General features: G+C 40.6%; 1 protein-coding gene across 1 annotated transcript in view; it reads left to right on the forward strand.

Annotated features, from left to right (window-relative positions):
- atg3 (autophagy related 3) overlaps window positions 1-21,350 on the forward strand; it is a 119,054-nt gene that overhangs the window by 42,631 nt on the left and 55,073 nt on the right. The window contains exons 2-3 of the mRNA XM_060919211.1: window positions 658-699; window positions 787-836. Of these exons, the coding sequence (XP_060775194.1) occupies window positions 658-699; window positions 787-836 (92 nt within the window). The remainder of the gene's footprint in view (window positions 1-657; window positions 700-786; window positions 837-21,350) is intronic.

A 21,350-nucleotide genomic window follows, 5' to 3' on the forward strand; every position in this document is an offset into this window, starting at 1 on the left:
CACAGCAAGAAGGTCTGGGTTCGAGCCCCGTGGCCGGCGAGGGCCTTTCTGTGCAGAGTTTGCATGTTCTCCCCGTGTCCGCGTGGGTTTCCTCCGGGTGCTCCGGTTTCCCCCACAGTCCAAAGACATGCAGGTTAGGTTAACTGGTGACTCTAAATTGACCGTAGGTGTGAATGGTTGTCTGTGTCTATGTGTCGGCCCTGTGATGACCTGGCGACTTGTCCAGGGTGTACCCCGCCTTTCACCCGTAGTCAGCTGGGATAGGCTCCAGCTTGCCTGCGACCCTGTAGAACAGGATAAAGCGGCTAGAGATAATGAGATGAGCTGAGACAAGTCCTAGCCTGTCTGTTTAATTCTCTGGCTGTATTTAATCATAGCAGAAATGAACCTAGAACACCATTGGCCTAAAAAAAATCTGTCACTTTTACAGATCAGTATCAGACTGAATAAATTTTAAGACACCGTTCATCCAATAAAACAATGTTTTGTCACACCTTTAATATTGAAGTGCTTGCCATTGAGGGGGAAGCAAAATTAAAGAAATTTTTTTTTCCATGTTTCTATTTAAAATGTTAATTAATTTATTTCCTCACATTATTTTCTTTTTTTTGGGGGGGGGGTGCATTCATTTTCACCGTGTCCCATTGATTTTTGCAGGAGTCCAAATTTAAAGAAACTGGAGTTATAACTCCCGAGGAGGTAAATACTGTTTTATAATGAATAAAATTAAAATATTTTATATATTAAATTGTCATTGTATTGAATTAAATCTAAGTCTTTGTACAGTTTGTTGCTGCAGGAGATCATCTAGTTCATCACTGCCCCACATGGAAATGGTAAGAACTTTTAAGAGCCTGTTCTGGAGTTCACACCAGACACGTTATCTGTGTAAGGATCGCATAAAGTGACTTTTTTTTTTTTTTTCTTGTTTGTTTTTTGTTTTGTTTTTTTACAGTACTTGCATTTGTCAGACCTAATAAGTTTGAGTAAAACCATGTTGGCGTATTCTGAAGGAAATACACATTGCATGCGGGAGCTGAAAGAGATGTAGGAACGGAAGAAAGTGAGCACAGAAAGAAGGAAGGAATGAGAAAATAATTCAGAAAAGAAATGAGTAAGGTGAAAAATGGAATCAAAGTAAATTAATGGGAGAAAGATAGAGAGGGTGTTGGAGTAAGAGAATAGCACTGAAAATGAGAATATGAGAGAAGTAAAGAGAGCATGAAATTGATAAGTTGGGAAATTTTTCCATCAAGCAGAAAATATGGTTTTTTGTTTATATGACTTTTAGTTACAAATAAATCATGGGTAGGGATATTATAGATGAAAGTCTTCCGGAAATCTGGATATTTGACAAAACTCTTAAATCTCCGGTTTCCCGAATGGAGAAACTTATTTTTCGGATTTTTCGCGTTTCTAGGCGTGGTGTAATACTTCGCATCATCCTTGCATGAGCGCGGTCCTTAAATAGCCCAAACATAGTTCATTGATTAAAGACAGGTGTTCTTTGTTAACGGCGTGCGTGCCCAAGGCGCGCCTTCAGGTGCACGTGCTAAGGCGCGCAGGACTGACACTGTTCTGTGCAAGCACAACACGATCACACTAGAAAGCATGTTCAAGCTGCCAGTGTAGCTGCAGTCTTTTTAGTTGCAAATTACAAGTATTTCCTCGTGTTAATAATTCGCCATGTCAAAACAAGCAAAACTTTCCTCCTTCTTTCGATGTGAAGAGAGGTAAGCAATTTATATATACAGTGAGAGTAAAAAGTATTTGATCCCTTGCTGATTTTGTTGGTTTGCCCACTAATAAAGACATGATCATTCTCTACTTTTAATGGTAGATGTATTCTAACATGGAGAGACAGAATATCAAAACGAAAATCCAGAAAATAACTTTAAAGAATATTGATTTGTATTTCATTGAGGGAAATAAGTATTTGATCCCTCTAGCCAAAAGCACTTAATACTTGGTGGCAAAGCCTTTGTTTGCAAGCAAGCACAGCGGACAGACGTTTGTTGTAGTTAACCACAAGGTTAGCACACATATCAGGGGGAATTTTGGCCCACTCTTCTTTGCAGACCCTCTCTAAATCATTAAGGTTGGTGGGCTGTCGCTTGGCAACTCGGACCTTCAGCTCCCTCCATGGATTTTCGATTGGATTGAGGTCCGGAGACTGGCTGGGCCACTCCATGACCTTAATGTGGTTCTTCTTGAGCCACTCCTTTGTTGCCTTTGCTGTATGCTTTGGGTCGTTGTCATGTTGGAAGACCCAACCACGGCCCATTTTCAACTTCCTGGCAGAGGGGAGGAGGTTGTCCCTCAGGACTGCACGGTACATGGCTCCATCCATCTTCCCACTGATGCGGTGAAGTAGCCCTGTGCCCTTGGCAGAGAAACACCCCCAAAACATGATGCTTCCACCTCCATGCTTGATGGTGGGCACAGTGTTCCTGGGGTCATAGGCAGCATTTTTCTTCCTCCACACATGACGAGTAGAGTTTAGGCCAAATAGTTCAATTTTGGTCTCGTCTGACCACAGAACCTTCTCCCAATCACTTTATACATCTTTGAGGTGATCATTGGCATACTTTAGGCGGGCCTCCACACGTGCCTTCTTAAGCAGGGGTACCTTTCGGGCACTGCAGGATTTTAATCCATTGCAGCGCAAAGTGTTGCCAATTGTTTTCCTGGTGACTGTGGTCCCAGCTGCCTTGAGGTCATTCACTAACTCCCGCTGTGTGGTCGCAGGCCGATTTCTCACAGTTCTCATGATCATTGCCACCCCACGAGGTGAAATCTTCTGTGGAGCACCAGACCGAGGTCTACTGATGGTCATGTTATACTTTCTTAAATTTTCTCACAATTGCACCAATGGTTGTTACTTTAATACCCAGCATCTTGCTAATGTTTTTGTAGCCCATTCCAGATTTGTGCAGGTCAACAATCCTGTCTCTGAGGTCCTGAGAGAGTTCTTTGGTCTTCCCCATGTTGGAGAGTTTGGAATCTGTCTGATTCGGTGAACAGGTGTCTTTCATACAGGTGATTTAGTTAGAACAGGTGTCTTCAATTCAGGTAACAGGTTGATTGGGCGTGTCTAACTGGTCTGAAAGCCAGAACTCCTAATGCATACTAGGGGATCAAATACTTATTTCCCTCAATGAAATACAAATCCATTAATATATATTCTTTAAAGTTATTTTCTGGATTTTCGTTTTGATATTCTGTCTCTCCATGTTAGAATACATTTACCATTAAAAGTAGAGAATGATCATGTCTTTATTAGTGGGCAAACCAACAAAATCAGCAAGGGATCAAATACTTTTTACTCTCACTGTATGTATGTATGTGTGTGGGTATATATAATATATATTTTCCATCAAAGTTGCATTTTGTGGCTTCGAAGCTACAGTAAGTTTTAGTGCCATTTCTAGAACACAACATCAAGCAAATGTGGAAGAAACAGCAATAATGGAAGAGCCGGTTTCTAAGCTACCTAAAACTAGCAATGGTAATTATTTTTTGCTACATAACGTACTCAGGCTGCCAGTCAGTGTGTGACACACACACCCCCCTGAAAAATCCTAGCTACGCCCCTGATTTACATGAGAAATTTGGTATTTATTGGTGTTTAAATTTACAGACAATACGAACTAATGTAAACAATTGGCTTCAACTCGCATAAATATGAATTGGAAATTTTTAGTTCACTTTAGCCTCTGCAAACGCACAACTCGACTAAAAGATTGAGCCTCGTTTATCAGTGTCCCCAACATTGAAACCTGAAAGCTTTAGAAACTCTAACAGACCTTTACTGTTTTGGGATTTTGCTGAGTTTACCTTCAACTGTCTGATTTTTTTTTTGAAAGTAATGAACTGTGTAGCCAGGAAAATCACTGCGTTTTCTAAATGCACTCCTGAAAATTATTCATTAACTAGGGGAATTAAATTTGATGTTTTTGACATGGGGCGGCACGGTGATGTAGTGGTTAGCACTGTCGCCTCACAGCAAGAAGGTCCGGGTTCGAGCCCCGTGGCCGGCGAGGGCCTTTCTGTGTGGAGTTTGCATGTTCTCCCCGTGTCCACGTGGGTTTCCTCCGGGTGCTCCGGTTTCCCCCACAGTCCAAAGACATGCAGGTTAGGTTAACTGGTGACTCTAAATTGACCGTAGGTGTGAATGTGAGTGTGAATGGTTGTCTGTGTCTATGTGTCAGCCCTGTGATGACCTGGTGATTGTCCAGGGTGTACCCCGCCTTTCGCCCGTAGTCAGCTGGGATAGGCTCCAGCTTGCCTGCGACCCTGTAGAACAGGATAAAGTGGCTAGAGATGATGAGATGAGATTTTTGACATGTTAATCATTAATGTACATGAAAGAAAAAGGCTTAAAATTTATAACTTGTTTTAGTGAAAATAAGTACTAAAATGCACTAGAATGCAGGGTTTTGCGTGTCATGTTATTACAATTTTTTCGGGGGATGTCTCCCCCCCCCCCCCCCCCCCCCCCCCCCCCAAATCTTAGTTTGACTTTCAAAAGTTCAGGATTGTTTTTTCTTTGCTCCACTTTCATCTCTAGGATATACAGTGGATTCGGAAAGTTTTCAGACCAGTTTGGTTGTTAGGCACTTTGTGTTATGTTCAATTTAAAATTATTCTCTTTTTTTTTTTTTTTGTCCATCAATCGACACACATAATGAGAAAATAAAATTAGTTTTTTAGAATTGTTTTTTGTTGTTTTGAAATTTATTAAAAATCACAAACTGTAATCTGTCATTTCAGTGAGTATTCAGACTTTTGATTAAGGTACTCCAAAATGAGATCTGGTTCATTCTGTTTGCTTTGATTATCTTGAACTCTCGAACCTGACAGGAGTCCACCTGTGTCAATTGTAATTGACTGGACATGATTTAGAAAGGTGCACAGGTGTGTGTGTGTGTGTGTGTGTGTGTGTGTGTGTGTGTGTGTGTGTAAGGTCCCACAATTCACAGTGCCTGTCAGACCAAAAACAGAGTAGGTCTAAGGAACTCTTCATAGACCTCCCCAATAAAATTGGGTCAAGGCTTGGATCTGGGTAAGAGTATAAAGCCATGACTAAACCATTGATTGTTCCTAGGAGCACAATGGGCTCAAACATTATGAAATGGAAGAAGTTTGACTCTTGGTGGTTCCTTCCTAGAGCTGGCTGTCAACCCCAAACCAGTGAAAACCACTTGCAGTTCATCAGTTGGCGAATATGATCCATACAGAGAAGCATGTTAGCGGCAGCTTCATGCTCTGGGGGTGCTTCTCAATGGTGGGAAAGGGGAGACTGGTCAGAGTTGAGGGAATGATGAACACAGCCAAATACATGGAGATTCTGGAGCCGACTGCAGAGTGCACACAACCTCGGACTGGAGTGCTTTTACCTTTCACACCAACAACTTTAAGCATACAGCCAAGACAATGCTGCAGTAACTTTGGGACAAGTCTTTGTGTCTTTGAAGTGGCACAGCTGAAGCTCAGACTTGAACCCTGCAGAACATTGGTGGAGAGACAGATGACCGATGCTTCACATCCATTTTGATTGAGCTTGAGAGGCTTTGCTAGGAAGAATGTGAGACATTACGCAAGTCCAGGTGTGCATAACTTGGACAACACTTTTTGGGCACACGAGTTTGAATTTTGAAATTGATGACCCTATTCATAATATAGGATGACTGTGTCATTTGAACTTTTTTAAATTAAAAGTTAGTAAACTATGTATGTGTGACGCAAGTGACTAAACACCAAAGCAATATTCCTTGCACTGTCTAGTGTGAAGTGTTTTTATATAGGAAAATAATCCACGCCTGTGTGGTGTGATACAGCATGACACAGTGCACTGAAGCCTGGTATATACTGGTTAAATAAGCTAAAATGAAACATGCGTTACAAGATTTCAATGCTTTTATTTGTATTTATTTTTTGGTAGAGCTTAAAGCTGCAGACACTGCCCCCCCCCCCCCCCCCCCCCCCATTTAATTCGTTTAACATTATCACAGTAGATGGGATCTTTTGGTGATTCAGTGATGCAACTGGCAATCTCCTCAAGCCTAGTTTCTTTCAATGGTACCAATGGTTGTTTGTTTAAAAAAAAACAAAAAACGGCATGGATAGCGATACAAAGTGAAGCGGATGGAATTTAGCATTTTTGCTAATTCCGGTGTATTTACACTGCATGTCTCATGTATGCAGTGTTCATTTAATACGCATTGTCCTGTCTAAATAAACAAATAAATGAAATGAAAATGAAAGCCATCACTGGTCTAGTGCTGTTGCTGGCTGGCTGCAGTACAATGTGTGTAGCACCACCTATTCCCATGTGTTTTAACGACAAAATAGCTTATTTTCCATGTGACTTTTCTTGTTTAACTGTCTTTCCATCTACACTAATTCAAACAGTTAAAATCAGAAAACTTTATTGATCCTGAACAAAATTGCTGAGTTAGTTTTTCCTATGTTGCTATCTGTGCGTTTTTAAAAAAAACTTCTGCCCAGCAATTAGTTTTTAAATAGTTAGTCGACTAGATCATGAGAAGGTGTGGATATACTTGAAAATGAAGTGATTGGCAGTCTTGGTGATGCACTGGACCTTGGTATTGGGAGACGGGGACAGGCCTACCAAATGAGTAGGTGTACCTGACATTGACTTGTCTGTACTGTGCAAACTCTGGCTCCAAATTTGACAACGTGGTGGAAAAAATTGGGCTTCATTTCTATAGAATTTTCGTGGTGTGGTGTTTTTTAAAATACATAATATGTATACGGTCATTGAGTGACACCTGCTTCTCTCTCTCTATCTCTCTCTCTCGCCCGTTTCCCTCACACTCTGGGTCTGTGGTCTTGTCTTTTCTTTTGGCTAAGGCAAAAAAGGGTTTCAAATACAACCCCAAATTAGAAAAATTTGGGACGGTATGGAAAATCCAAATAAAAAGAGAGCAGTGATTTTTCTAAATGACTTTGACTTGTATTTCATTGCAGACTGTATGAACCCAAAATATTTCATGTTTTTGTCTGGTCAATTTCATTTCGTCAAACCTGCAACACATTCCAAAGAAGGGGGGGGGTTTTAAAATAATTAAATAATTATCTTGATTATTTGAAACTGTGGATGTCAGCAGATGATTGTAATCATGATTTGGTTTAAAAAACAAAACAAACAAAAAAAAAGTGTCTAGGAAAGGCCTAGTCTTTCAGGAGCAAAGATAGGCCATGGATCTCCGCTTTGTCAACAAATGCGTGAGAAAATGATTGAAATGTTTAAAAAGAAAGGAAGGGCTTTGGATATTTCACCCTCTATGGTGCAGATCATTAAACAATTTGAGGAATCTGGAGGAATTTCGGTGCATAAAGGGCAAGGGCACGGTGAAGGAGTATCTGCCGGAGTGTCACCAGTGCAGTTTCAGGGCAATTTTACTGTACTATTGTAAGGAAAATTCACATTAAATCCCTTTGTTTTGAATGGCTTTATATGGCCAGATACGCAAAGTTCCGTTTCAGTAGTTGTTTCTCAGAATCTTAAGCCAGTATCTCACTGGGCTGCGACAGCTTGCGACAAATTGCGAACGTCATTCGCGAGAGAGTTTCAAAAGTGTCTTGAAACATTCGCGGGACTTCTCAATTTCCTCGCATGAGTCGCAAAGTGTCGCTCCTTCGTCGCTGAAATTTTGAACATGTTCAAAAAATTCGTGCGACAAAATTTCTCTCAAAATAGCCGCAAACCCGTTTCTGGTGTCGCAAAGCCGTCACGAACCCTTCTCACGTCAGTTTCCGTGAGACAGGAAGTGCGAGTGTATCTCACTGGGCTGCGACAGCCCGCGACTAGTTGGAGACATAATTGCGATAAAATATGCGAATATCAATTCAGTGTGATTCCAAGTGAAAATTGTCGCTAATTCGCATATTTTATCGCAATTGTTGTGTCTCCAACTAGTCGCGGGCTGTCGCAGCCCAGTGAGATACTACCCTTATAATGCATGAGTAACCCTGCTGCCATGTGAAGGAGCGTCTACCTGAGTGTCACCAGTGCTATTACTGGGCAGTTTTACTGTACCATTCTGATGTAAATAAAAAATGTATCACATTTCAGTACCCATTTCTCTGAATTTTGGTGCAAACGTCTTATATCGTCATAAGGCAAATTCCCATTAAATTCCTTTGTATTTAATGGCTTTATATGGCGAAACACAGACTACATTTCAGTAGTTGTCTCTCTGAAGTTTCCCATAGTCTATGAATATCTCTGCCATATGAAAGAGTGTCACTAGTGCAATTTTGTGACATTCTCAAGTAAATTAAAAAAAAAAAAAACCTACATTTCAGAGATGCAACTAAACTTTCCTTAAGCTGAACACCCATGATCTCTGATCCCTCAGGTGGCATTGCATCAAGGTACTGCCATTTGTCTATAGCTGAAATAACCACATGGGCTTGGGATGACTTGGGGAAAACCTTTTGTCAAGCACTGCAATACAGAGTTGCATCCACAAACGTCAGTTAAAACTTTTACTGTGCAAAAAGGAAGCCTTACGATAACCGTGTCCAGAAGCACCATCGACTTCTCTGGGCTCTGAGGCATCTGGGATGGACCATCACCCAGCAAAAGTTGTGTATTGTGCTCAGAAGAATCAGGATTCCAGTGGTGGTTTTTGTTTTGTTTTTATTTATTTATTTTTAAATAGCCCTGCTCCAAAGGAGGGGGGTTTACTGGTTTACCTCTGTCTGTCTGTCCGTATTTCCGTCTGTCCAAAACACCCCTTTTTCTCAGCAACCACAAATCATAGCCACTTGGTACCAAACTTCAGCTTGGGGTTCTATACCATATATACTGTTTTCAGGTCTGTCGCACATCAACTTCCTGTTTACCAACTGAATGTATTTACGAAACCTATAAGCGTGGATTTACAAAACTTTTGTAACACTTTTTTTTTTTTTTTTTCTCAGCAACTACAAATCATAACTGCTTGATATTTAGTACCAAGTAGAGGTCTGCGCGGGACAGAATTTTCAGTCCCGCTCCCGCCTGCTCCCGCAAAGAATTATGATTTTCAGTCCCGCTCCCACCTGCGCCTGCCATATTTTGTCCCACTCCCGCCCGCTTAAATCCCGCATGATGTAGACGTTCGCGTTATTTCTCACGAAAGTTCCTGTCATTGGCTTGGGGAATTAAACATGCTGAGCTTAGCTGAGCTCTCCACTGACCGATCCTTCATTTATTGTAAGTTTATTGTTTAGACTCTGACATTCTGCTGACACATTCCAAGTTGAGCGCTGCAAGCACTCGTGATTGACAGCTCTTGCTTTGATTGACAGCTGTCGCTTTGCGCACTCCCACTCCCACTTCCGAGTCTGTGGCGTTATGATTCCAACCGCGATTTCATTCTCCTCTCATATGAAGTGCTGCGCAACCACAACCAGCTCCTCAGATTATACACTGTCTATTTCTAGCTTTAAATTGAACAATCTGTGCGATGCACAGTCCTTTTTAATACTAGTTAATACTTTTTAATACTTTTTTTAATACTTTTTAATACTTAGGACTAATACTCCTGACTTTTTAACGGTAAATGTACCTCTTTTTAAAGCAGCACTTTCTTCTGAAGCACTGTGAGCTTCACTGGAGGAGCTCTGCTCTTCTGCCATGATCGGAGATCTCAAACACGGAAGAGTGGAAAGGAATCGGAAATGTACGCGAGATTAGACCACATCCGCAAATTTAGGCATCTTAAAATGTTTTTATTAATGCCAAATAAAATATCCAGCACAAATTATATACAATAGACATAAATTAATAATTTATAAATTTTATTTTAAACACGTTTTTAGTTAGCAGGACTGCAGCTTATCACCTCTCCCGCCCGCGCCCGCATTGTGCACTCCCCCTCCCACCCGCGCCCGCAATGAGCTTTCAAAATTTGTCCCGTGCCGCACTGCTTTGCGGCGGGTCCCGCGGGAGTGCAGGGCTCTAGTACCAAGCTTCAGCTTGAGGTTCTATACCGTGTATAACGTTTTTAGGTTTGTTGCACGTCAACTTCCTGTTTACCGACGATGTATTCACGAAACACACGGTGGATTTTGACGCTATTTCAAAATGACCGTTTGCCAGGATGCTATTTGAAATACCTGGGGAGAACACTGCGCTTTCCTTGTTTCAGGGTTAATTTTGTTGAAGTCAACATTCATAAGAAGTGCCCTATTCCTTCGATTGCTTCCATTCTGACATAAGCGAGAGCGGGGGTAGATGTGAGCAGTAGCTCACCAGTTGAGCTTGTTTTTCTAAGAAATGGACACTGTATGCTCCAGGCTAAAAATGAAAAGGACCATCCGGACTGTTACTAGCAACAAGTCCAAAAGCCAGGGTCTGCCATGGTATGGGGTGGTGTGTCAGTGCCCTTGGCAAAGGTAACGCACTTCTGTGATGGTAGCATTAATGCAGTAAAGTACATTGTAATTTTGGAGCAACGTATGCTGTTTTCAATACGCCATCTTTTCCAGAGAGATTTCAACAAGACGATGCAAACCCACATTCTGCATACATTACAAAGGTATAGCTGTAGAAGTAGAGACCGTCTGTCCCCAATAGAGAATGTGTGGCAAATTTTGAAATGAAAAACGTGACAATGACTCTGTACTGTTGCACACCCTAAGACCTGTTTGCAGGTAAAATGGGACAAAATGACGCCTGAAACACTTCATAACTTGGTGTCTTCCATCCCTAAGCATCTTTTCAGTGTTGTGAGAAAGAATAGCAACATTATAAAGTGGTAAATGCTTTACTGTCCCAACTGTTTGAAATGTGTCGCTAGGCTCAAAATTGAAATGTGTGTATTTTTTTTGGGGAAAAAAAAAGCCAAGACTTTTCATGAGGTAAAATATAAAATAATGTGCTTTTGTATTGTTTTGAGTGCAGTATATTTCAAAGATTACAAATCATTGTTTTCAGTTTTAATTTCAACATACTGTCAACTTTTTTTTCCCCCTATGATTTGGGCTTATAAATTCTTTTTCTCTTTCTGTATTGTGTAAACCATGTTCAACATCTTGAAATGACGCACAAATACCTAAACTATTTCCCTCATATTTTATTTCATTGTACTAGCACAAAGTGACAAAAGAATGGGCACGAGGGAATGCTGTTTACTTGCACAGAAAATGAATGGCTGCTTGTCACTTTCTTGCTTGCTGCTTTGAATTTGTTCAGAGGAGTCCGTGTGTGTCATATGATGACAGTAATACCCACTCTTCTCACTTATCCTACACTGTTAAAAAAAAAAATATATATATATATATATATTAGGGTGCATCAGTTGCCCTCACTTTCATAAAATCTGATGCATTTATGTTTGGGTGTTCCTTTTCACCAATAAAGACATCCTGTAAAAAAATTTTTTGACCATATTCAAAAGTCTAATGGTGGCACCATGAGGTTTATTTTTTGCCAAAAACCGCTTATTTTACGTTTTCGCATAAGGTTTGAATCACAATGTTGGACTCCATTTATTGATTTCTTGTGACTCAGGCCATGTACACACGTAGCCGGGTATTTTTAAAACTGAACATTTCCCCCCTCTCCGTTTATAAAAATGTTTTATCCACACCACCTCGTCTTCGAAAAAAATCCCTTCCACACATAACCGAACATCTGCGTTTTCAATCACATTCATAAGCGTTCCAAACCTGTAGATGGCATTATTTCCCCAAATCCTACCCCCTAATCACATCGCCTGTGCTCTTGGAGCAGTAGTTGGGCTTCTAAAATTAAACATGTAAATAGCACCTGCACAATAATTAACGCTTTCAAGGCACTCCTCCGATCCATTACTCTTTAGCTAGCCGCACACTACGCCGATTTTCAGCGTACCGAGCCAACTGAAGTCGCGAGTCAGGCGTAAAGACTAGTTTTCGATGGTACCGACTCATCTCACAGCCGAGTCGAAAAACTAATCGGGAGCCAGACTGATCGGCGAGAGTCGCTAGCAATAAATAGCCAATCATATCTTTCGCATATAACACGTGACATCATTAAACACAATTTCTAGCGCGAGAAATACGTGTTGGTAGCACCTAATGCAGGTATATACTGTAATTCCATAGACTGAAGCTTTATCCATAGACACAGTGGCCTGGAAAGCCACTCTGCTCAAGTTGTGTGGCTGAATTCCAAATCGCTTTAACTCCCCTATATAAGTGCACTATTTAAGGTTGGAAATAATAGCTCATGCAGCCTAGATAGTGCGCTACATATTCCATGTTGTGTCATTTGTAATTCAGCCTGTAGCATCTTCAAGTGTTGGATTTAACAGTAACTATATCCAATAGCCAATCACAAAGCTATTAAGTTGTCACGTGTCGCTTCAGTCGCGACTGCACTCGTCAACAGTCGGGGGATATGTGCGTGCCCTGTCGGGAGTCGGCTCTGAAATGGGTCGGTTCGGTACCGCGTGGATCGCCGTGGTGTGCGGCTAGCTTAAGTCCATGCTTAATCTGGCTTCTGCAGTAAACAAAGGTTGCACGTTTGACGTCAGGGCAGATTTGTTGTCATTTTTTTGGCGCAGATTGTGACGTTCTAAAACGCAAACCTCCGGTTATCTCTGTCCACACGAAAAGGCATACACGGAGTTTTCAAAAATCTTCACTTTGCCCGGAGTTTTTTTAAATATTCGTTTTTGATGTGTTTTCATGTGGATGACAGGCCAAAACGTAGAAAAATATCTTCGATTTAGCAGATACCCGGCTACGTGTGGACGGGGTCTTAGAGATCATGTTAAGAACCTTTGCAAGGGATTGAGAAACATTAATGTGATTCATAATACAGTTGTATTGTTTAAAAGTAGTTGAACAATGATTCAATGAACAGCTAAAACTCAAACTGTGCTTGATAATATATTTAGAATATGCACTAAAAATGTGTATCTAAGATATTTGGTATACTCTATAAGGTGCCATAATGTTTCATGAAAAGTGATCGAAATTTTGTCATAAAATAGCAGCTTTTTCTATAACTTTGAGCTCCTGGTGCCACCATTAAACTTTTGAATTTTGTCAAAATATTTCACCCAGTGTGTTTTCTTACCAAAAGGAACATAAAAACAAAAATGCATCATGATCGGGGGCAACTGATGCACCTATAATTTTTTATTTTTTTTTGTATAACTTGGTGTGTGACCTGGTTGCCTTGAAATTGAGTTAGTTGAAAAATGAGTTAATTGTGCCAACTTGTATTTTCAACTAACTCAATTTCAAGGCAACCAGGTTACACACACTTTTTTAAAAAAAAAAGTTATACCAACAGATTAATTTTTTACAGTGTAGAATTCGCAGTTGAACAAGCAGGAAAAAGCTAGTGTCCTCACACAGGTGGTTCTGTGTGCAGTAGGGCTGCAACAACTAATTATCAATCATAATAAATATTTGGCAGTGATCTTCATTATCAATTAGTTGAACTGTTCTGAAGCAAGCTATGGTATGTGCTTTGTTACTTCATAAAAAAGTGCATTCAATTGCAGTGGTGAAGCACAGAGAAACTTTACAGTCCACTACCCTGCTGGACTCATGACTTGTTTTAATGTGAGAAACAGTGGAATCTAACTATACTGATTTTAAGGACCTTCTCACATTTTCTGGCTATATCATACATTTGTGGTCAGAAGTTTACATACACAGACAGACATAAATGTTATCATGGACATAAATATTGTGGCAACAATCGACTTTCAATGATTTCTTTGAACTGTTCTTTCTCTGTGGCAGAATAATTGTCCGTCTTTAATAGGGAGGGAAAGTGAAACACAGCGATCCTAGTGGTACCGTTCCTAAGCCGAGAGCCCTACTATTGAAAATCCCATAGACCCGATTTTTGAAAAAAATCCCACGAAGTTATGACGTGGAACTTGTACACCCCCCAGAAATACGTTGGGATTATCTACTAACTGTGAAAGTATCAGGTGAAATTCCGCTGTCTTTTAAAATATCGAAATTGCGCCTAACCTGTCAGAAACGGACTACAACCAAACTGTCTAGTCAGAGTCGCTCATATTACGTCAGCTTAGCAATCCCACAACCGGGAAGATCTGTGTATTTTGATCATGCTATGTTTTGCGCCAGACCGCAACCACCGGCAGTTGACTACATGCCCTGATCTGTAATGGTTGTCCCCACAAGGGATGCATTTCTTATTGGTACAGAAATACTCCGCCAACCACGCTATACAAATCGGCATGTTGGTGTAGGCTACTCGCCGGCCGCTACCTGCTACAGATTTGGAAAGGCGCTAGACTTGCGGTGACGTCACATACGCGACGTCGGGTCCGTGTAGTCTTTGATCAGCTTATTAAAAAAACATTCAAAACAATTCAAATCGGTGGAAAAAATAAAGTATGATCACCAGGATCGATAGAGCTTCCCGACATGCACAACATATGGAAGCCATTGTCTTAACTTTGAAGTGTAACCCAAAATGTAATTTTTTGAAAAGATATTCCCATTCATTTTGTCATAGAGGTTGGAACGCATCCAGTAGGGGGCGATGAGATTACTTTCCCTCCCTATAGGAGGAAAAAGCAAGCATTTGGTGCAAAAGTTTTAATTTATATTGGGTTTTCAGAAATCAAAATGGGGTCAAAAAAGTTACATACACCCACATAGATTATTAATTCAGTGATGCTGAAAGTTCTAAAATGTCTTAGCTTGCCAAGGCCTCTTAATGTCCTGTTATTGATCACGATTGACTACAGCTAGTTGCGTTTCTGTCCCAACATAAAAAGGGTTTGTTTGATGGTGCTCACTGGCTTGACCAAGACACGGTATAATGGGAAAGTCCAAGGAACTTGGTGCAGATCTGAGAAAGAGGATCATATATTTACAAAACTCTGAATGTCTCTTGGAGCCATTCTAAAGGTGATGATACACGGGGCAACTTTTTGGGCAATGTTGCTGGCAACGGGCAACTAGGTGAGACACAGGGCAACTTTTCAGGGCAACTAACAATGGGCAACAACAGTTAGCAACGGCAGTTTACAGTTGGCTAAAAAAAATCGATGTCTTAATTTTTGCTGTGACCATTTAATCAAGCTGTCTGTTGTTTTTTAGAGCTTTGGTGAGGTAAATTCCTCCATATAGAATATTAAAATAACAACTTGCCGGCGTAAAAACAGATGAGGAGTCTCTCCATCTCTTCACTCCACTGACACTGAGCGGCCGCCATATTTGTTTGAAATTTCTGATCCGAACCTCACATATCATGACTCGATACTTGCGTTCTGATTGGCTTATCTCAAAAAGTTGCCAGAGATTATCAAAACCATTCAGAAAGAAACAATGTTGCCCAATCTCAATAGAAAAGAATCAAAACGCAATTTCCCAGCAACATTGCTCGGCAACATTGCCCAAAAAGTTGCCCCGTGTATCATCACCATTAGATCATCAGTTCAAACTATTTTATGCAAGTACAAGTTATTGGGAGGTATAACCACTTTGCCGAGCCACATGGTTGGAAGAGGACCAAAACAGTCACTCTCAGCTGAGAGGAAATTGGTTTGAATGGTCTGGAACAACCCAGAAACCACCAGGCCTGCTGTGAATTGGTGGCTGCTGGAACAGCAGTGTCACTGTCTATAGTCACGTGAGTTTTACATCGCCATGGCTGCTGTCCAAGAAAGAAAATCTGCAAAATCAGCACCTTTAAGCTTGACTGAAGTTTGTAGCTGACCACATTAGACAAGGAAAAAGCCTTCTGGAGGAAAGTTTTATGGTCCGTTGAGACAAAGATCAAGTTGTTTGACCACAATGACAAAGGAACTCTGTACTATAACTCTCTTAAACATGATGGTGGTAGCATCATGCTCTGGAGCTGTTTGACTGTTGGTGGAACTGCTACATTGGACTAAGTGGATGGAATAGTGACTACCTCAGAATTCTTCAGCATAAAACTCCCTGGGGATTCACAACCATGCTCCTGGAACAAAAGTGACACCAAGTCGCGTTCACTAAGCAACTTGATGGTTGGACTGAAACTGCTTGTAAGAACGATGGAGGACTTTTCAACTACTTTCTGCTTCAGTGAGACATGGTTAAATGAAACTACTACCAATGCTGTGGTGGAGCTCTCCACCTTTCACTGCACAGAAGGACCTGTGACCCCACTTGATCACAAAACCAAAAGCAGAGATAAGCAGATAGCCATGCTGTGTGACTTTATCCACTTTTTATGATTGTGGCCAGATCATCTTAATTTGGAAGTTTCGTAGTTGGCTAACGGATTTAATTTACTTTGATGTTGTCAAGATCAAAAGCAAGTACCTAGTATGGGTAACGCATGCCACTAGCCTGCTCCAAGTAGCTAGTATAGTTAACTAGATAGCATGACGACTCGTCTTATGTACACACAGGATCATTTTATTTTTCTGCCTGTGGCAACAGCCCCCACACGCAAACCAGCAGGCTGTAGCAGTAGTGGTGCTGAAGGGACAGCGATCCTCCTGCTCTGTCCCAGCGCTGAAGAAATTGCATGATTTCAGCACCACAGTTTTGGACCAGTGGTGAGCGCATGGCCAGGGGGCAGAGAGATACAACATAGCATGGCTGGAGCTCAATCAAGCATGTGCTGATCTACCCTCCACGAGGCAAGGGCAGGATATAAAAGGGCTCTGCACTTGTCAAGTAAGTGGCTGCTGTCTGTATGATAACTCTGTCCTGCTTCCTGTGTTCTGCCAACAGACTCGAGTTAAAGACGTTCTTCATGCAGCTAAAAAGAGATGCAATGCTTAGTCCTGATTGCAAATCAGTCAATCAGAACAGAGCACAACATATTCATGAGCCCACCGAATAAAGGGAACATATATCCTGTTTTATTGCAGGACCAAGTCATAAGGTTGTAAATTAGCATGTAAAACCGCATATGGGTGCATTTCCCCCCCCCCAAAGTCACATGCCTTCTCTTTAAAGATCAGAGAACAATTTAAAATACTGAATAAATGCATTCTGTGGCACCTTTAATGATCTGTGGAAGTAGGAAGGGTGTACTTCTTGTATTCTGAACTTATTTAGTAATTATTTTTGGAAATGTAATGTCAAATTTCACTTTGTTGGTTCATGTTTTCTCCATTTCTGCATTTTATATTACGTACCTTGTGCTGGGCCACAATCTTTCGTGCCATTTTTCCTACCCTTGTTAGAAAAGATAAGGAGAAAATCAAGCCAATACAATGTGCAAATTCAACAAAAGGTGGGGGGGGGATGGTCATTAAATGCAAAATATATGAAATGTTTCAGTTAGACGGGGAGAAATGTACTTGACACTTGCATGAAATCTGAGATGTACAAGAGTTATGCTAGAGAAATTTAAGTAGCTCGCGAAGCAGTGTCATTTGTTTTAGACATTTCACTCAGTGGGTTAATCTCTGCTTAGTCAGAGGAACACACCTTGTCTTTGCACTGAGCCAGATAAGGCAAAAAAAAACCAAAAACAGACAGTTGGTCTGAGGAACAACTAGGTGCTGTGCAACTCAGAGTTCTGTATAGTGCATACTGGCCAAAGCAGGGCACATTCTGTGGATTTTATTTTTTTTTGATCAAACAGGCCTTTGTAGACTGCTGCAAAGTTAATTTGCTGGTTAACAAATTTAGGATGTATAACTTTAGGTCATAGCCTTGGGTTTGGCAGGAAGGTCATTCTATAAGGTCATGCAGGGTGCACATATGGTCAAGGCAAGCAGTTTTCTCACTCTTTTGCTGAGGTCATCACTAGTAAATGGGCTGTCTACAGTGATGCCTGGTCCAGAAAAGCATCGTGGTAGGGCTCATATGGAGTGATTTATTAAGGGGTTCCAACAAGAGGGGGACATCCTACACCTGACTCTTGCGGGAGCATGATGCGTAGACGTGCGTAGCTCCTTTTAGAAACATTGCTATAAGCCCCTAGTGAGGTGCCATCCTGCAAAGGGCTAGCAATTTAGGTGTTGTGTGATGCACCTGCTCTAATCAGTGGGGTGCACATTTCTTTTGGAACAGCTTCCACCTTGGAGTCTACATGGTTATTGTGCTAGGGTTCTAGCATTCAGGATCACTTCCTGGACTGCTGTGACATAACCAAGTGATCAGTCTATGCCAGGTCAAATGTCCCGGACGTACTACACCATCTCTAATTCTAAGAGGGGACTATTGTTGCAGTTGTGTTTAGCAGTCCAAGCATTCTTGCAAGCTCTGGAACCGCCAATATTGTCCAACCTAAATTGACTGGTGAGCGTGATGATAATATGCATACAGTTCCCTCCGAAAGAATTGGAACAGCATGGCCAATTCTTTTGTTTTTGATGTATACTGTAGACATTTGTGTTTGATGATGAGAAGATGAATGAGACAGTAGATCAGAATTTCAGCTTTCGTTTCCTGATGTTTAAAGACATCTAGATGTAAATAACATACAACATGGCACCTTTTGCTTGAACCCACCCATTTTCATGTGACGGGTGTTTCTTGTTGCCCAGGTGTGCCCCATTTAGATTTATTGTTTTAACAATTGATGGTTCTGAATGTCTACTCTTGGGTTGAGCCCTGGGCTTCACCTTTTGAAGACTGCATTTGTTGTAAAAGGCGCTCTATATTTTCCATTATGCTGTATTGGTGTCCTATAGGAATAGGAGCAAAACGGCAAAATTGAAATGTTAATCTACCTTGGCAACCTAGTAACATTTACAGAAATCTGTTGTTACGACTCCAGTTGGAAAGTTGAATATTTACATGTTCTGGCTGGTCATGATGTAAATGATGTTGTGATATTGCGATGGCACTACTCGTACTACCTCAGTGTAAAGCAACCGGCAGCAAACTCGAAACAAGCAAAGAAAACACCAGCAAATATGTTCCAAGAGCTAATTCAGATAGCTGAAAACGCAGATAGGAGCATTATTATTTTTTTTTTTTTGAATGATTCATATTATAAAACAAACTGCACACACTGACCTCAACAGGAGGTGATAATTAAATTTTATACAGTTATAAAAATATAAAGTTCTACAAATGTGGTCTGTCTGTGTGTCTCTCTCTCTCTCTCTCTCTCTCATGAACGGAATTCTGACATTTCCACTTAATATTTTGATCATGGTGGAGGTGCGGAAGCCTTTTTAATTCACACAGGATAGTCAAAGCAGCAAAAAACACCAGGCATGAAAATGAGAATAGAAGTGAGAAACACAACTAGCATTCGGCATGGCATATAAAAACAAATGCAAGACAGACTAACAGAAGGCAGGGTTTAAATGAGGTGAGTAATAAGTGAAAAGTGAAAGCAGGTATGCTTGATTGTGTGGGAAGTGTAGTTTAAGGTGTCATGCTTGAGTGAGTCAGTGGATACAGTGGTCCCACTGCATACGTAAAAGTTAGTCTTTGTTTGAACAAAATAAATGTTCAGAAACAGGAAGAAAACTCCGACTTGGTGCAGCTCAATTTCATACATGTCAACCTATACGGAATGTCTGTATTTTATACGGATTTGATTCAATAAACGTGGTATACGGGCGTATAAATAAAGTTATACGGATTCTTTAAAAAAAAAAAACTTCAATATTTATTTAGAGCTATAATCAATTCCCACGATGATACACGTACTGTACACCACAGACAGCCAGTAAAGAGTCTTATGAAATCGTGCATTATCTTGTGGTAGCGAGACTTCGTTCCACTTTTGATCATGCGCACACCGCATCTGCGTAGAATCATACATCATCCTCACCGCCATATTGGATGTGGCAAAGTGGAGATTCTTCAACCGTCTAGCCGAGAATAAAGATGCCTCATTCATGTGCTGCGTTTAACTGTACCAACAGGTTTACCGTCCAAACGAGATCACATGGGATTACCTTTCACAGGTGAGACTGGAAAAATACTTTTCATTGTATTTGGTCATTATAACGTAATTTTACGAACAGATTTTCCTGACTTTGTGGCTAATATGAAGTCTCGCGCATAATAGCCGCTTGGTAAAACCGGTCTCCAAACAACGAAGTATTTCCTTCGTAACTACGCTGATAACACTGTGTTTTTGTCAAACATTGGAGCTTTGTATTCATTCTGAAGGTTTATTGTTATTAATATTGAATAAAAAGTAACTGGGATATATCACTGTTAATTATCATTCAAATTTTAGGTAAATTATTTTAATTTGCATCTTATACGGATTTTATAAGGGAAATATGGATTTTGGAGGTTGGTTATACAGGTTTGATTGACCAAAGGTTGACATGTATGCAATTTGTGCCATGTTACTAAATGGCTTATGTCTCAGCTTTGGCCTATTTCAAAAATGGACTTTCCATCTCATGAATTTATGCGTCATATTCATTAATTAGCATTACATTAATTTGGAATTTCCTGAAAAAGAAAGAAATCACTGGTGTACTAACTTTGTCTCTGGATGTAAATTCTGCAAGCTGCTATTCCAGTTATGAATTTTACCAGTTGACAACCACAAACGTTAATTGTGTTGATTCATGTTGGACATTGTGGGCTTATTTTTGCTTGCATTCTTTGCTCACAATGTATTAATGTTGAAGTACATAGTTTGCCTAGACAAAGGGTAATCAAACTTTTCTTTAGCCAGAGACCTTTTTAACTGCAAAATAAACTCCACGGGACCCCCTTAGTACATATTTACTGGGCATGAGCAGAAAGCCAAGTATTTGCCCATGAAATTGGCTATAACCCACACTCGTCTTGTTCTTGCTTTTCACCCATCCATTTTTCTCTCCTTGACTTCAGTGCATTTTTGGCCCCATTGAAATGAATGGGGTTTTGGAATCAAAATTATCCTGCTCGGTTAAACTTTCTCAGAGAGCCACCAGACTTCATTTCATAGCTCAGAGCGACTCGCCCAACACATGCATCTGTCTGTCATGAGCCACACGCGTGTGTGTGTGTGTGTGTGTGTGTGTGTGTGTGTGTGTGTTTTTAATGCACTGTCACAATCGCACTTCTTTGCATTTTCTTGGAGAAATGCATCTGTAGTTACTCATTACTGTTCTTATCTTTGGGCTAAAATCATGCCTTCTTTGAACCTGAGGTCTGGATATCTTGCCACTTCCTGTTCTCTAGTTGTATTTGATGGCAAAGTTGTCAAATAGGAAGTGAGGCAGTTTCCTAAAACCATAATGGTAAAAAAAAAAGTTGTCCATGGACAAACTTTGTTCAGTCTTCGCCAAATTTGCCACAAATGATCTCCAGACTTACCTCCACAAGTTATCATGTTCATTGAAAACATTTGCCATTTTTAGATCCTGAAGTCTGGACATGTTGCCATTTCCTGTTCTGCAACTGTATTGGACTGGTGAAACTGGAAGTGAGGCCAT

This window comes from Neoarius graeffei, chromosome 4 (genome assembly GCF_027579695.1).
Source record: "Neoarius graeffei isolate fNeoGra1 chromosome 4, fNeoGra1.pri, whole genome shotgun sequence".
Classification (NCBI taxonomy): domain Eukaryota; kingdom Metazoa; phylum Chordata; class Actinopteri; order Siluriformes; family Ariidae; genus Neoarius; species Neoarius graeffei.